The sequence below is a fragment of the Neolamprologus multifasciatus genome, chromosome 4, assembly GCF_963576455.1.
Source record: "Neolamprologus multifasciatus chromosome 4, fNeoMul1.2, whole genome shotgun sequence".
Classification (NCBI taxonomy): domain Eukaryota; kingdom Metazoa; phylum Chordata; class Actinopteri; order Cichliformes; family Cichlidae; genus Neolamprologus; species Neolamprologus multifasciatus.
In genome coordinates, this window is record NC_140442.1 from 23,237,617 (window position 1) to 23,254,205 (window position 16,589).

General features: G+C 39.5%; 1 protein-coding gene across 2 annotated transcripts; it reads left to right on the forward strand.

The window, feature by feature from the left end:
- Nucleotides 1-56: 56 nt before the first annotated feature.
- Nucleotides 57-16,589, forward strand: xpnpep3 (X-prolyl aminopeptidase 3, mitochondrial). Of its 2 annotated transcripts, none has more exons than XM_085156086.1 (12): nt 57-319; nt 403-516; nt 3,742-3,864; nt 3,935-4,137; nt 4,308-4,527; nt 5,949-6,133; nt 6,233-6,295; nt 6,639-6,752; nt 6,872-6,957; nt 8,862-9,045; nt 9,594-9,714; nt 9,795-16,589. In XM_085156086.1, exons 2-12 carry the CDS (start codon nt 450-452, stop codon nt 9,959-9,961), a joined length of 1,533 nt encoding a protein of 510 aa, XP_085012212.1. In that variant the 5' UTR covers nt 57-319; nt 403-449; the 3' UTR covers nt 9,962-16,589. The 2 variants fall into 2 exon arrangements, with proteins under 2 accessions (XP_085012212.1, XP_085012213.1); XM_085156087.1 differs by having other exon boundaries at nt 62-319; nt 3,950-4,137.

Genomic DNA, 16,589 nt, shown 5'->3' on the forward strand with positions numbered 1-16,589 from the left:
ATTTAATAATTTATTTGTTAACAATTTTAATTAATTACATTTAATTAATTGTTTAACTAGTTATTTGATTCCTTTTGGCACTCGATAGCCTCCATTTTATTGAGTGTACAAATAAGTAAAATAAAAGCTCACTTGTAGTCGGTTCAACAAGTAGTAAAGGGAGAGGGTTCCGCTTCTCTACCTGGGAAACCAAACTCAGGGAAGCAATTCTCTTGAACTACAAACGAGCGTGGCTAGCAGACGTGAGAATAGCGAGCTAGCTAGGTGTAGCTGTCATTCAGGGTACAAATAACTGCTGGAGGAGAGACTGTTAACCTCGGTAAGTGATAATAAGTTACTTCAGAGTGTCTCTGTGAATATGAGTGCTCGGTAGTTCGCTGACTGTCACACTTTGTTCCGCAGGGGAGCGACATGCTGTGACTGATCGGTGTCCTCAAGTTGCAGCAACAATGTTGCTCTCAGCGAGCGCCTTGGTGAGGACCGCTGTCAAGCTGATGCCACGGACCTGGAGTGGAGGTTAGAGACAGTAACTTTACAATCACTACAATGACATTACTGTGCAAATGTCCTGAACCATGTCTCTCTTATGTACATGTTGGGTGGGAACTGGGGGGAACCCGTCTAGAGACAGTATATAAGGCAATAACAGAGTTTGAATAATTCTAACCAGCTTGAAAGTCAATATTTGGTACGACCACCTTTTTTCTTCAACACAGTCTAACGTCTTTTAGGCAGCTTTCTTTTCATTTCTCTAAGTAATCTTCAGGAATCGTTCTCCAGGATTCTTGAAGGACATTTAAAGCTCTTCTCTGGATGTTGGTTTTGTTCTATTCTCTTTCAACATGATCCCACACTGCTTCAATAATGTTGAGGTGTGTGCTCTGGGGAGGCCAATCCATGGCTGATAGTGTTATTGTGTGTTTTTCTAGGTATGCTTTTACTGCATTGGTAGTGTGTTTGGGATCCTTATCATCCTGAAAAATCAGACACTTTCCAGATAGTATCCGGTTGTTAAGTGATGACGTATAAACCCTGTTTCCATTAAGGCTGGTGTCTTTTAAAAGTGTTTGTATTGTGTTCAGTTTAATCTGAACAAGCCCTTAAAATAGTCAGTGATCACTGGCTGATCACCTCTCTGGGTTTTTATTACCGCCATTTGTCTGCAGCACGTTGTAAAGCTCATTTGATTTAAACCAGCTTATGGTTTGAGAGCCACCAAATATCTGAATGTGTCAGAAAAGTATCACTCTGAGGCTAACGAAGATTTGAATGGGTGCATGAAGCTGAGGATCAGGAATTTGTTCATAGCGAGTAATCAGAACTATGCAGCAGGATATCAGTGACTGACCTCGTGCTGGGGATGGATCATCACAGGCGTTCTGCTGACTGAAGTTTGGTCTGTTTTCAGTGTCTTTTTCCTGTTGTATGATTGCATTTGTCTTTGCCCATCGGGGTCCCTCACATTAACTTTCATTGAGGGCAAAAAAGTTAGCGTTCATCTTCCAACTTCACTGTGCTAATGTGTTTTTATTTTCCATATCAACCATAGCTCTGTCAGCTAGCCCAACTTCAGTAACCTTACAAACATTGCTGCTGTTTAGTTTTCTGTCTTCATGCATGTCCAAAGTGATTGCTGCGCTGTACTTTTCATTTTTCAGGATAACTCAGTCAGAATATTGTATATCATCTTTGGATAGAAACTAGCGAACTTACTCCTCACTAACCTCTAACTTCATAAATCCTGTTTTTTATGGATGCCTGAATCTTAAACTTGATTGTTACACCTGGTAGAGCAGCCACACTTTTTACTTCATTACAAACTAAAGAATTTTGGCACTTTTTAGCTCCCAGTGATGCGGCAGTGTTTGTTTGAGTTTGGGAACTGAAGAGGAGTTTGAACCCTGAAACGGCGAATGACGTCAGACTTAAAAGGCAGATTGCATGGTGGATCAAAGTCTGATGGTGCTTTTCTGCGTTCGTAATTCCATCAATTTTGACAAGATCCCCAATACCACTGGCTTAAATGCAACTCCAAACCATGATAGAGCCTCCACCCTGTTTTACAGATTGCTGTAGACACTCACTGTTGCACCTCTCTCTTGACTTCCCCTGTACGTACTGATGACAGTTTGAACCAGAAATGTCACATTTGGATTCAACACTCCATCAGACCTGTTGTCACTGATTTTTGGTCCAGTTCTTGTGTAATTTGGCATCCCTCAACCTTCCACTGATACCATTTCTAATGACCCTTCAGTGAACAGTAGGTGGATCAACAAAAAGTTCTTATGGACACAGCCACCCCTGTGCTTCTTCATTTGGCTCAAAACCTTTGCACAGTACTGGAGCTTAGATCCACTGAACTGAACTGGCATGTAGTTACAATGCCATGATTTTTTTTTTCCCTTCCTGATTTATTTATTTATTTATTGCATATGTGTCCCATTTATGTGGTTTAGCTAATGAATATGCAAAGATGACCTGAGAAAATACAAAATGTGGTCCCTAAATGAAGGTTTAATTAAAAAAAAAAAAAAAGTTAAATTGAAATTGCACTCAGCTTTCCAAAACTGTGGTTAATTAATCACAGTTTATGATTTAGCAAAATACTTTTTCACATTGGGACAGGTAGGGTTTTTTTCTCCTTATTAAATAAAATATTCACTTAAAACTGAATTTTGTATTTACTCAGGTTATATTTTTCTAATTTTTTTTAAAAAAGTGTTTGTTGATGAGCTTGATGAGGATGTGTACCAACTATGCAGAAAACGAAGAAATCAGGAATCATGGAAATGCTTTTTCACAGCACTGTACAGATGGTCTACTCTAACTTCACCATTGCTTCAACCTGTAAAATACAGCATATGTTGGTGCTCAGATAATAAATATCTAATAAAGTCATAATAATTTTATATTGTCCAGCACCGCTGTGCTTTTTAGTTGTTTATATAAAGGTATGTTTTGTAATTGCTCTTTTAAAGAAAATGTAACTTCAAACCTTCACCACCAGTGGGCAGCAATTTACCCGTCGGTACACTGAAATATTTTCTGATGCAAGACGCTGTTCTATGCTGATAAAGCTGCTGTGACGCAACTTATTGGTTTGTGAAGCCTGGAGCTGATCATTGTCACTCCCCCCCACCTCTAGGTGATTGCTAAATGAGCCCCCCCCCCCCCCCTTTTTTTTTTTTTTTTTTTTTTTTTTTAATGGTTTTGTATGGATAAAGTTTTACATATTGGCATAAATCAGACACACTGTAACTGAATACATATGTATAATATTACATTTGTCACAGGGCTTAGATCACTCACCAATTTTAATAGTCAGTTGTCCCATGACGTCCTGTTGTTACCTAGTAACATGAGCAAAAGGTAAGTAGGTGGGAGATTGTTAATGCAACTGATCTCTCTCTCTATCTCATTTTGAAGACACCCACTCGTCCCACTGATATGTTGCATGAAACCGTAAGGACAGGCAGACTTCTACCCAGTAAATAATCATCGGGATGCTTTGTAGTGGCCTGAAAATTGCTATAAATGGGGTTGGGTCTTTTTTTTTTTTTTTTTTTTTTTTTAAACTTTTAGTACCGAACTCTAAAATTGTTTAAAAAGATGCATGAGAAAAAACTACTATATTCAATACTCCAGCATCACCCAGCGGACAGAACTGATAACTTTGCTTTAGTCAAACTGAATTGACCAAAGCACCTCTTTACAGTCTGTGTGTGTTTCTGTCTGTAGGATGTATTTGGTGCCTGTGCAGAAACATTTCTGTGAAACCTGGCGGGTTGAAGCCAAAGACGGTTCCACCTCGTTACCTTGGCCAGCCCAGTCCTTTCACTCATCCGCACCTCATCAAACACGGTGAGTATTGTTTACAGTGGACAGCTGATCTTGTAAAATGTCATTTTTTAATTTATTTCTTTAAGGAAAGCATGCTTCTCCTCAGGTGAGGTAACCCCAGGTTTGAGCCAGATGGAATATGAGCTCCGCAGACACCGACTGGCCTCGCTTATCGAGGCTCAGGCCGAAAGACTTGGACCTTCTGCTTCCTCCAGCACCCATGTGGCCATCATTTTGTCTCACCCAACTAGATACATGACCAATGACATCCCTTATCCCTTCCATCAGAACCAGGTGAGCACTTGGTTTCAAGTTGCATTCAGTTCAGAATTCTTCAGAAAGGAGAAAAAATTGGATTTTGCTCTTCTTCCTTTTCCTGGGTGAAATTTTATCTTGGTCTACTGAGTACTTCTTGTAATTTTAGCAAGTTTTTACTAATTCATCTCAAAACATATGTTCCTCAGGATTTCCTCTACCTCAGTGGTTTTCTCGAACCTGACAGTGCCTTGGTTCTTCACGGGAATGGTCGACCAGACCAGGCTATTTTGTTCGTCCCCCGCAGAGACCCGGGGAGAGAACTGTGGGACGGACCGCGGTCGGGGAAGGACGGAGCAGCTGCTTTGACTGGCATAGAGAGAGTTCATAGCATAGAAGAACTGGGTGTTGTACTCAAGAGCCTGAAAGGTGGGTGCGTGGGAGTGGCGGGGATTACTCTTTGCAATCCTGCGGAGAGAAAAAAAAAAGTATTATGGTTCATTCCTACCAGATCACTAACTGCCATATCTTTCTCTGAGAAAGGAAAAGGAGGCCCAATGGTTTTGGGTGGTCAGTCTGAATTACCTATGTTGCTTGAATAAAGAAGCAAAGTGACACTGCTTCAGGGTCTTTCACAAACCTTATTATCACAGGAATATATATGTGTATGCAGTGTTTTGGAAGCAAAACTTCTGCCCAGGAGTGGTGGCCCTAACAAATTCACCTCAAGGTCAGAAAATCTGCAAAAGACCCAAAAGTTCATGATTGTACAGTTTGGGGGGGAATTAGGTTTACAATGATGCAACAAGCCACACGTTTGGCATTATGGCCATAATACACAGCACAGGGGAAAACCAACCACAGCATATCAGCACAAGCACTTCGTATCAACTGTCAGCACGGTGAATGGGCTCATTTTCAGCCACAGGACTCGGGCACCTTGAAGTCATTGAGTTGACAATGAACTCCTCTTCATACCAAAGTATGCTCCACGCAGACAGGAGGCCCTCTGCACAGCAGCTGAAGCTTGGCACAAATTAAGCCATGCATTAGGACTATGATCCCTAAAAGCAAATGGGTGGAAAAGAAAAATCAAGGTGTCAGTCAGACCTCATCTGACAGGCCTAGACTCGCCTCAAGTCCAGACCTCAGCACAACTAAAATGCTTTGGTGGAAGCTTAAGAGAGCTGTGCATAAATGAATGCCCACAAACCTCAATGAGGTGAAGCAACGTTGTAAAGAGTGGACCAAACTCCCTCCACAATTATGTAAGAAACTGATAATTGAGGTTATTGCTGCTGAGGTGGGTTGCTCTTCATCTTCATAAATGAAGAGCAGGCGTCCTCAAAACTTCACTAGATGCAATAAATAAGGATTCTAGGGTTGTGCAATGTGTGACCTGTTGATTATTGTTCTGTGTTCACATTTTTTTGGCTCTGCACCTGCGGATCTGCGTGGATTCTTTTGTCCTTCAACTGTAAAATGTTAATGTGTTTTGTCATCACCCCATTGAGCAGCCAGGTGGGCAGCGTCGATGTGATAACTCAAGAGTGAGGCAAAGTAGGATTTACAAATTGATACCATAGGTGCATCTACTCAAAATCTGGGATGAGTATATAATAGTGCCAGTATTTTAAGTTTTTTATTGACTGATGTGAAGACAGGACGGTAGTAAAGAAAGATGGGACGTGTGAGGTAAATAAAAATGCAGTTGTTGGATAAATGCTTTCCTATTTCAGTGCCAAAACTTTTCATTTAGGTATTAAAATATTTTTCTTTTTTTTCTATTTAGTTCTTTTATCACTTCAAATTCACTCTTAGCATTTCTGTCTTCTCTGATCCTCTTCCAGGCACTATGCTGTGGTACGACACTTCTCAGCCGGCTCACCCTCAGCTCCACCAGGCTCACGTGTGTCCCGTTCTGGAGGCGGGGCCGACACCACGCACTCTCAGACCTCTCATACACTCTCTCAGGGCCCTCAAAAGCTCAGCCGAAGTGGCTCTCATGCAAGAAGCGGGTCGAATCACAGCACAGGTTGACGTTTAAATTGGTTCTTGTGAAGCTCTTGAAGACTCCAAGTGAATGTTAGATTTATAAAGTGTACTTGCAGCAGCTCATATTGTTATCTTTCAGGCTTTTAGGAGGACAATGGCGCTGTCTCAAGGAGATGTGGATGAAGCTGTTCTGTTTGCTAAGGTGACTTCTGTGATGACCTTTATTTCTTCACTGCCTTTACGTGTGCGAGCAGTCATTATCTTTGTGTCTTTCATTGATTAGGCTAATGATGTAATTATTAGAACAGTAAGTGTTAGTTTATTGATTTTTACAGTTGGAGAAGTAGCATTGAAATGTTCCAAATGTACCTCCTAATTTCACAAATCTGCTTTAAAAGAGCAGGTATGGAACTCCAGAGAGTTGTACCTTAAACTGAAAATGCTGTTTAAGTCTTACAGTGTCTACTTTATTTGTTACGTACTGTACTGTGCAAAAGTCTTGAGCCACCCCTCCATTCTTTATATTTAACATAACCTTTTTCCAGTTTGATTTTGAGAATCGGATCCATGGTGCTAACTTTCTTGCGTACCCTCCTGTGATTGCTGGAGGAAATCGAGCTAATACTCTGCACTACATAAATAACAACCAAATAATCAAGGTAATTACTCCATGAACACGTCAGAGGACACAGATATTCCTGAGAATAATTACTTTACATGTATTTAAGTAGCATATATGACTCATTACGTTTTGCTCCCTCCTCTTTGTCTCCATCAGGATGGTGAGATGGTGTTGCTGGATGGTGGTTGCGAATACTTTGGTTATGTCAGCGATATCACTCGAACGTGGCCAATAAATGGAAAGTAAGTAAGCTGATTACATGGACCCTTAAAATATTTGGTGCCAACTGTTTACAGAAGTGATAGTTTGTTTAATGAGCCCATGTGTAATCACTACATTACATTATGAATAGACAAAGATCTTTCCTTGATACTCTATCAAAGAGTAAAATGAAAAGTCTGTCACATTCCTCTCAGTGAAAAATGCCATTTTTGCCATCTATAAATGCATCGTGCATTTTTGTGTTGGGTTCCTTTTAGTCCAGTTTTTTAGAATCAGTCTCAGTTTTGCAAAACCCAGCCATGAGAGTCACATGCCAGAGTGCTGCTTGTGCCAGTCCCATAAATATGGAGAGTTTATGCCCTCAAGAAGGACACAAAAGCTTTTTCAATATGGGGATCTGAAAAATTACCTACCACAGTGCGTATTGGCTTGCATAGCAACAGATGATCTAGTGTGGCAACCAGAGATGGGCGCGTTACTGTAATCAGATTACTTTTTTCAAGTAACGAGTAAAGTAAGGGATTACTATCGCAAAAACGGTAATTAGATTACCGTTACTTTCCCGTAGGAACGCTGCATTACTGCATTACTAAAACCGTGATTTTTTTTTTTTTTTTTTGCGAGAATGTCTCATGACAGTGAGCGAGTGCGATGTTCGTGACAACAGCTGTGTGCAGATCAACAATGGATCATATATTGAGTGCGGGAGAGAGTATGATCGTGCAGCGTTTAAAGCGTGGAAGTACTGACCTTACTTTGAGTTAGATTCCATAAAAAGTGACAAAAACATTAGTGTCCATTGTGCGTGGGAAGAAAACTTCTTTTTACAGCAAAAAAAACCCCCTAAACTTCCAAGCAAGCACTGAGTGCGCTACGACGTAATGGGAAACTCACAGAGAAACTTGCGGATTCTTCCACTGACCGCCGCGGCACACCTGCACCAGGGCAAACCTCCGCCTACCCCACTCCTGCTTTACAGGTGAAAATAGAGCAACAGGACCGCTAGTCTTTGATGTTATTTATTTTCTGCTGTGTTTTACTTGCATCTATTTGAAAGAGTGAGTGTAAACAAAAAATATATATTTTATTTTATGTGCTGGAATGTGCAGAAAATAGGTTTAAATGTTAAACAAATTTCTTCCAGTCAGAGAATGTTGCATATAATTAAATTTTTGCTTGATGCATAAAGTTAAAAGATTAAAACTAATAAAACAAGTTTTAAAAGGAGACTTTTCCATTTGATTACATTTTGTATGATGGATTATGCAGAAAAAGTAGAATTGGGCTGAAAGATCTATCGCTTTATCATCTATTCAGGTTGTAAATCGTGTTTTTAAAAAGTAACTAAGTAACTAAGTAATTAATTACTTTTGAAAATAAGTAATCAGTAAAGTAATGGGATTACTTTTGGGGGGAAGTAATCAGTAATTAGTTACTGATTACTTTTTTCAAGTAACTTGACCAACACTGGTGGCAACCCTTAATAGAACCAGACATTTTTAAAAAAAAGCAAAAAAAGGGGTGATCTAGCTTTTGGAAATGAGATAAACTAAACTACAAAACTACAATCACTGATTGTAGTTTTCAGTCCTTTACGCTTTGAGTTGTGGCAGAAGTTCTTTTCCATCTGTTATCATGACTTCGCTAAGGATAGAGTGAAGTTGCCATTTGTGCATCGCAGCCCATGAGTCAGTGTAAATTTTTCAAACTTCATTTTACACCCAGGTTTATTTAGTCATCTATTTGTTCCAAGTATTTGTTTCCAGAATGCATGTGTTAATAAAGGTGGTTCACATCACCTCCAGTCCTGGTTTGGTGATCATGGTATTCAACTTTAAACTTAATTTTATCTGATTTCTAGAATTTAGGTCCCAGTTCAAGTCACAGAAATAAACTTTTTTTTTTTTCTTTTGTTCAATACTAGATTCAGTCCTGCACAGATTGAGCTCTACGAATCCGTCCTGGAGGTCCAGCGCTCCTGTTTATCTCTTTGCTCTCCAGGCGTCAGTCTGGATCACATCTACAGCACCATGCTGGCTCTGCTGGGACGACAGCTTAAGCGGCTTGGCATCCTCGAGGCCAGTACCAGCGATGCTGAGGCGCTAAAGGTAATAAATGGAAAAACAGTGGGTGCCCAGATTGGTTGGTAGATTGGTTGTGCACTTTATATTTAATGAGGCTCATCTGCACAGTGTCATGGTCCCTAGAGGAGGAGTCTGGACAAATCTTACTTTTCCTCAGAATTTTTACACATGCAGTGGACTTCAAGTGGTTGTCAAAGAAGTATAACAGGAATAACTACTCTGTTGTCGGGTCTTCGGCTGTCCGTATCTGCAACAGAGTATAATTTAGGCTTCAGAAGGAATGCTGGCGTTATATTCTTATGAAGTCAGATTTCCCTTTCAGTATTACACGTGATATCTTGTGTTGGTAGTTACTAAAGCTGGGGCTTCAATTCAACATTTCAAAAAGTTGACCAGATGACCTAATCCAGAGGATTCCTCTCAGGTCCATGCTGGACTTCCATTCATCTTTTATTTTGGTGTTTTAAGTGCTCTTTAATGTGGTTGTGCTTTGTTAAGGTTTATGTGAGGTTTGACTTAGTAGAACCACTCGTCTGACTGCATTTTTTACTATTTATTTATTTAAATTCCAGGCTGCAAGGCGGTACTGCCCCCACCACGTTGGCCATTACCTGGGCATGGATGTCCACGACACTCCTGAACTATCTCGCTCGCAACCTCTTCAGCCAGGAATGGCCATCACCATAGAGCCAGGTTTGAAATCCACACGGCTGCACGTGCATGTAAATGCTCTGTCCCGTTACCGTTACGGCTCACATTGTGTCTTGCTGCAGGGCTATACATCTGTGAAGACAACGACCAAGCGCCGAAGCACTTTCGAGGCCTGGGTGTCAGGATTGAGGATGACGTGGTGATCAGAGAGAAGGGAGGACCTCTGATTCTGTCCTCTGACGCACCAAAGACCATCGTTGATGTAGAGCGGGCCTGTGCACAGAGATAGAGCAGGGAGAGAAAGAGAACTGACCGAGTGCTACTCACTCCTATCTGTTTATATCATGAGACTCAGGGCCGTGGTGCATTACAGGTGGGAGCACACAGTAAGACTTTAGTTTTTAAGTCACAACAACCTGTTATCCTCACTACTCTATGAAATACTGGCTGCATTAGAACAACTCGGCTCCAAGACATAAAACCAAACTCTTCTATCAGTGAGCCAAATCTGACACTAAAGTCTAAATCAACATCTACAAACAACAGCTAACATCCAGCTACCACAAAAGTATTTTACGTGATAAAATCGGTTTGATTCTCATCATGTTTTCTGAACTATGGTTCATTTTCATATCTCACTGAAGAAGTTGCACACAGAAGTGCATAATTGTTTTCCAACTCATACTGCAGTACAAAGGATCCAAACCCTGAGTACTGAACAGACTGTCTGAAAAGGCTGCTCGTCGAGTTACTGTGATGTCTTCATTAATCTGCTGAATGTGAAAAAGGTCACAAGAGTGTCAGTTTGTGTTGGATTTTGTTTTTCTTTTAGCAGAGAGGAGAGTTGTGGTGTTTTCTAAATTATTGTGTTTTAAAATATTTCCAATATTTCTTTCATAACTAATAAATTCAATGGGTTTAACTTGGGTTACTTGTGGAGGATGTTTTGTTGGTTGATCATAGTGAGAGATGACATTTCCTTCACTATATTATAAGGGTCAGTTGTCCCCTTATGTCTTGGACAAAAAGGACAGTATCGTAGGACCATTCATTCAATTCAGTTTTTATCTACATGGTGCCAAATCACGACAGAATTCGCTTCAATGTGGTTTATATTGTAAAGTAAAGACCCTACAATAGGCAGGAAGAAAGTTTAAGTGATACCAGACTGTGGACAGACCAGCCCTAATTCAATGCTTTATCAAAAATGAAAGTTTTAAGTCTAATCTTAAAAGTAGAGAGGTGGTCGGTCTCCTGAATCCAAACTGGGAGCTGGTTCCAGAGAAGAGGGGCCTGAAAGCTGAAGGCTCTGCCTCCCATTCTACTTTAAATACTCTGGAAACCTTAAATAAGCCTGCAGTGTGAGAGCCAAGTGCTCTTTTGGAATGATAAAAGTAATGAAATGCTTTGGTCCTATTGTCAAATCTCAAGGTTTAAATTTAAAAGATCTCAGTGCATTTCAGGTGACAGCTGGTATATTTATACTTGCTATCTAACTAGTATATTTTTAATAAAAAAAAATATTTAATGTCAAAGTCAGGGAAGGTTCAAGAGTTTTTGGTGGTTAATCTGAATGTATATGTTGCTTGAATGAAGACGGAGAGTATTAGTATTAATGCAGTATTAGTATTAGTTCAGGGTCAATTACAGACCTTATCATCACAGGGCTTTGCGCAGTCCTGTGGAGTATCAAGTTCACCCTTATTGCTTCCATAGAGACTCAGAGGGTAATCAAAAGCACTTCAGTAATTGATCATAGCAGGCGTGCTTTGTGTGGATTCATTTGTGGAATTTCTGGCCTTCTTAATGATGTTGGGACCATCAGTTGTGTTTTTCAGAGGTTGACAGCCCTATTTGACAACTGTTAGAATTCATATTGTGGTAAGAACCAATCAGCTAAGTAAAGAGAAATGACAGTCTATCATTACTTTAAGAACTGAAGGTCAGTCAGTCTGAAAAAATTGCTAAAACTCTGAATGTGTCCCCAAATAAAGTCGCACAAACTATCAAGCGCTTAACAGCACTTCAGATTAGAGCCCAAATAAATGCCACACAGAGTTCCAGCAGCTGACACTTCTCTACATCAACTGTTCAGAGGAGACTGTGTGAATCAGGCCTTGGTGGTCAAATAGCTGCTAAGGAACAGCTACTAAGGAAAAGCAACAAGCAGAAGAGATTTGTTTGGGCCAAGAAACACCAGGAATGGACATTAGACCAGTGGAAATCTGTGCTTTTTGAACAGTTGGTCTCTACATGCATGGTTCGCCCTGTGAAGCATGGAGGAGGTGATGTGATGGTGTGGGGGGGCTTTGCTGGTCACACTGTTGGGGATTTATTCAAAATTGAAGACACACTGAACCAGCATGGTTACCACAGCATCCTGCAGTGACATGCCATCCCTTCTGGTTTGCATTTAGTTGGACCATCATTTATTCTTCAACAGGACAATGACCCCAAACACACATCCAGGATGTGTAAGGGCCATTTAGAGAAGAAGGAGAGTGATGGAGTGCTGCACCAGACGGCCTGGCCTCCACAGTCACCTGACCTAAACCCAGTCGAGATGGTTTGAGATAAGATGGACTGCAGAATGAAGGCAAAGGGCCAACAAGCACTCAGCATCTCTGGAACTCATTCAAGACTGTTGGAAGGCCATTTCAGGTGACGACCTCATGAGGGAATGGAGAAAATGCAGGAGTGTGCAAAGCAGTAATCAAAGCAAAGGGTGGCTATTTTGAATCTAACATATAAAACTTGTTTTGAACTGTTTCACACTTTTTTGTTTACTACATAATTCCATATGTGTTCATTCATAATTTTGATCCCTTCAGTGAGAATCAACAATGTAAATAGTCATGAAAATAAATGAGAAGGTGTGTAGTGAACGTCAATCAGGAGAATATTAGAAACCCTTTTAAACATAATGCAGTCTAGTACATTATCATAAATGATCATATTATTTTGACACTGGGAAAAGGAAACTGGGAGCTTAGTGCATAATATATAGTATATTTTAAATATCATTACTTTGCATTAACATAAAACACCTATGTAAAATGGACATATGAGTTAAACTGATTACATTAAAAATAATTGCATTCCATTTAATTTTTTATAAATCCATATAATACCATGTTTGTTTTTTTGTTTTTTTTGACACTGTAGTTTTTATTGATAGTTGTGTCACAGTTTAAACACAGACGTATTACATTTCAGGAGAAATAACCAAACAAGCACACAGTCAAAACAAACAGAACTAAAGCGAACAAAATGTGTGGGTGCCAATTCTAATCAACTACCATATGCATACCTGCCTTTACTCCGCAGCATACGTACTCCAGCTTATATACATACTTTTATACATGCATGCATATATGGATATACAAAGTTATAGACCTTAAATGTTTTGTTTGTTCATAAATTTTCCTTGGTGCCATATAATGTCCACTTCTCCCACTTAGCAACGAAAATATCTTCCTTTAATCTGAGAATGTAAGTCATTTTTTCCATTGCATAGATTTCTCCAACAACATTTAACCAGTCTTTTGAAGAAGGTGGATCCAGTTTGTACCAGTTTCTTGTTATAGCTTTCTTTGCAGCTATCAATAGGATTTTCGTCAAATACAAGTTGTCATACATAACATACTCTCTAATATTCCCAAGATATACAGTTTTAAAATTGTGTGGTAATTGATAGCCCAAGATATTGCCTATTACAAGAGTCACGTTCTTCCAAAAACTATGCAGTTTCAGGCACTCCCAAAACATGTGCGTACGATGTGCTTCCATGTTACCACATCTTCTCCAGCATGGCAAACTGTCTTGAGTCTGCTTACTTTTGATTTTTGGTGTAATAAAGAATCGAGTAAGATGTTTCCATCCAAATTCTCTCCAGCATCTTGAGTTAGTCGTTGTGTTCTGGGTTTCACACATATCTAACCATTCCTCAGTTGAGATATCAGTTTTTATTTCCTGCTCCCATTTCTTTTTTATGTATTCAGTTGACGTTGCCGTGTTCTCTCTTAGGTTTTTATATAGTACAGAAATTTCCTTGAATTGGAGGCCCCTGTATGATTTGATTACGCAATCAAGCACGCCATAAGACGTACGTGAACTTCGTACTTCCTTTGAAAAGTAGTCTCTGAGTTGCAGGTACCGGTAAAAATCTGTTTTCTCTAGGCTATACCGATCTTTTAAATCTTGGAAACTCATCAAATGGCCATCTTTCATTATTGTACAAATCGCTGTTATTCCTTTTTTTCACACTTCCTGAATCCTGAGTCGTGAGCACTTTGTATAACACCAACATCATAGGCAGCCCAGTTTAACATCTTAACCTCCCTTTCCAACTTACTTTGTTTAACTAGGCCAAACCATATCTCTAGCGTGTGGGATGTTATAGGATCAAGGAAATGCTGTAAAGTTTTCTTAAGTTGCTAATTTCCAAGAAAAGTCTGGACTGGGACATCCTGTACTCTTATTTCAATATCTTTCCATTTAGCATTAAAGTTCTGATCACACCACTTTATCGCTGGCCTGGTTTGGGCCACATGGTGATAATCTTTCAGATTAGGGAATCCCACACCACCTTGCTTCCTAGATAGTTGTAATGTTGTGTATTTTATTCTAGGCCTTTTACCGTTCCATACAAATCTAGAGATGAGCCTGTCCCAGTCCTTAAATATTTCCACTGGGATCTTAACTGGCAGAGATTGGAAAAGGTACAATAGCCGTGGGAGGATACTCATTTTTATTGTTGTGATTCTTGCACTAAAGTCTAGTGTAAGAGTTGACCATCGGTTTAGATCGAGTTTAATCTGAGTGGTCAGTCCATCATAATTTGTTTTAAAAAGGTCACTCGATTGTTTAGTCACAGTTACACCCAAGTATTTTATTTGTTTTGCAGTCCAGTTCAGTTTAAACTTATTTTTAACTTCTTCGGATGGCAAATAGTCGAAAGCGATTATCTGAGTTTTGGTCACATTAATTTTGTACCACGAATGTTCAGCAAAGATATTAATTACATTAAACAGTGGAATTAAATTTTGGTTTGGATTTTCTAGGTAGAGTATGATATCATCTGCAAATAAGCTGATGATGTGGTCTTCCCCTTTAATATTTATTCCTCTCACTTCCTCACTTTGTCGGATGGCCTGTGCCAGGGGTTCAATATATAGAGCGAAGAGAAGAGGTGAGAGGCAACAACCCTGGCGGGTACCCCTCTCGAGAGAGATTTGCTCCGTTAGGCTGCCATTGATTCTAATCGAGCCGTAGGAGATTGGTAAATAGATTTGATGCACATCACAGCACCGTCATTAAAGCCAAACCTTTCAAGCACGGCATATTGGAAGTTCCAATCTACACTGTCGAAAGCCTTCTCTGCATCCAGACTTACTAGGGCCGCACTGCCCTTTTTTGTTTTTATCGAATTAACTATCTGGAGGGTCCTTATACTATCTTGAGTTCTACGTCCTGAGATAAAGTCAGTTTGGTCTTCATTAATTAAATCTGTCATAATTGCCCCATATGGCTTAGCAATTATAGATGTGTATAGTTTGTAGTCCACATTAAGTACCGACATGGGTCTGTAATTGTTACAATATACTGTCTCTTTTCCCTCTTTAGGGATTACTGAGATAATCACCTCTCTCCATGGGAGAGGGGTTACACCCTCCGCAAGGGTATGATTGAATGATGATTGAAGCATTGGTATCAACTCCTCTTTAAAGTTCTTGTACCACTCTGAGGGAAATCCATCGGCCCCCGGTGATTTATTAGCTTTAAGTCTTGAAATTGCTCTAGATATTTCTTCATGACTGATGGGGGCAGTTAGTTTGCTGTTTTGCTGCGTACCAATAAGTGGTAAGTCTAGGGCATAGGTGGCCAAATTTGGCCTGCAGCCTAATTACATTTGGCCCGTGAAGCCATATTATTAGAGCTGGCCTACTGGTATTATACAGCTAATATATATATTGTTTAGTATTAAGCTTTGCTTGTTCCATATTCAGTTTTTCAGCAAAACTTGTTTGAGTCCATAAGAAGAGATTCATTCTTAAATCTGGAGGAAGATTTTTTTTTTTAAATAAATATTAATGTTATCCCGCGACCTTGTTCCAGTTTGAATTTTGGCCCACTGTGTATTTGAGTTTGACACCCCTGGTGTAGGGAGTTAAGAAAAGCAGTTTTTTTGTCTTTATTTGAGGAACGTGGTTGTTTATACAGGTTTTCGTAATATTTCCTAAATGTTTCTTCTATTGCTTCCTGGCTATACTGCAAGTTATTTGTAGATGGGTCCCTAATCTTGTGAATTGTATTAGCAGCTTGCTGCTGTCTAAGACGCCGTGCTAACAGTCTAGCTGCTTTTGGGCTGTTCTCATAATAATCCTGTTTCAAGTTTTTTTTTCCACTTCTTCAGTCAATATATTGTCAATTTCCTTTTTTAGTGTTTTGATTCTGTCTTGGATGTTTTGTATTTTAATAAGAAAAGATATTGTTTCACAATTTTATTTTTGTAAAATTCGATTCTTATCAGTTCACAACATGAGTTAAATCCATAGAACGTAGATTTGGAATCTGAACAGAGGATTGGAAATCAGCTTGTGCTATAACACAGATGCTGAACTCACGCCTTGGAATAACACACTAAAAATACTGCATTTTATGCAGCTGTAAAACAGCTTGTTTCCGTTTAAGCGCTGTTTTCAATAAATCGCATGCTCAAAAAAATGTTTCGTCTCACTCCCATTTCTTCTTGTTGCATGTTGAAGCTCTACTTGGAACCTTGTTAAGAGCCAACCATGCAAAATATGATTTGTTTGCTGTTTTTGAAGTGGTCTTTAACTTCAGATTGGGACTGTTTATTGTGAAAGCCAGAAAATATTTGGAGACCTCTTTTGAACTTGATTTGTTTTTTTTTT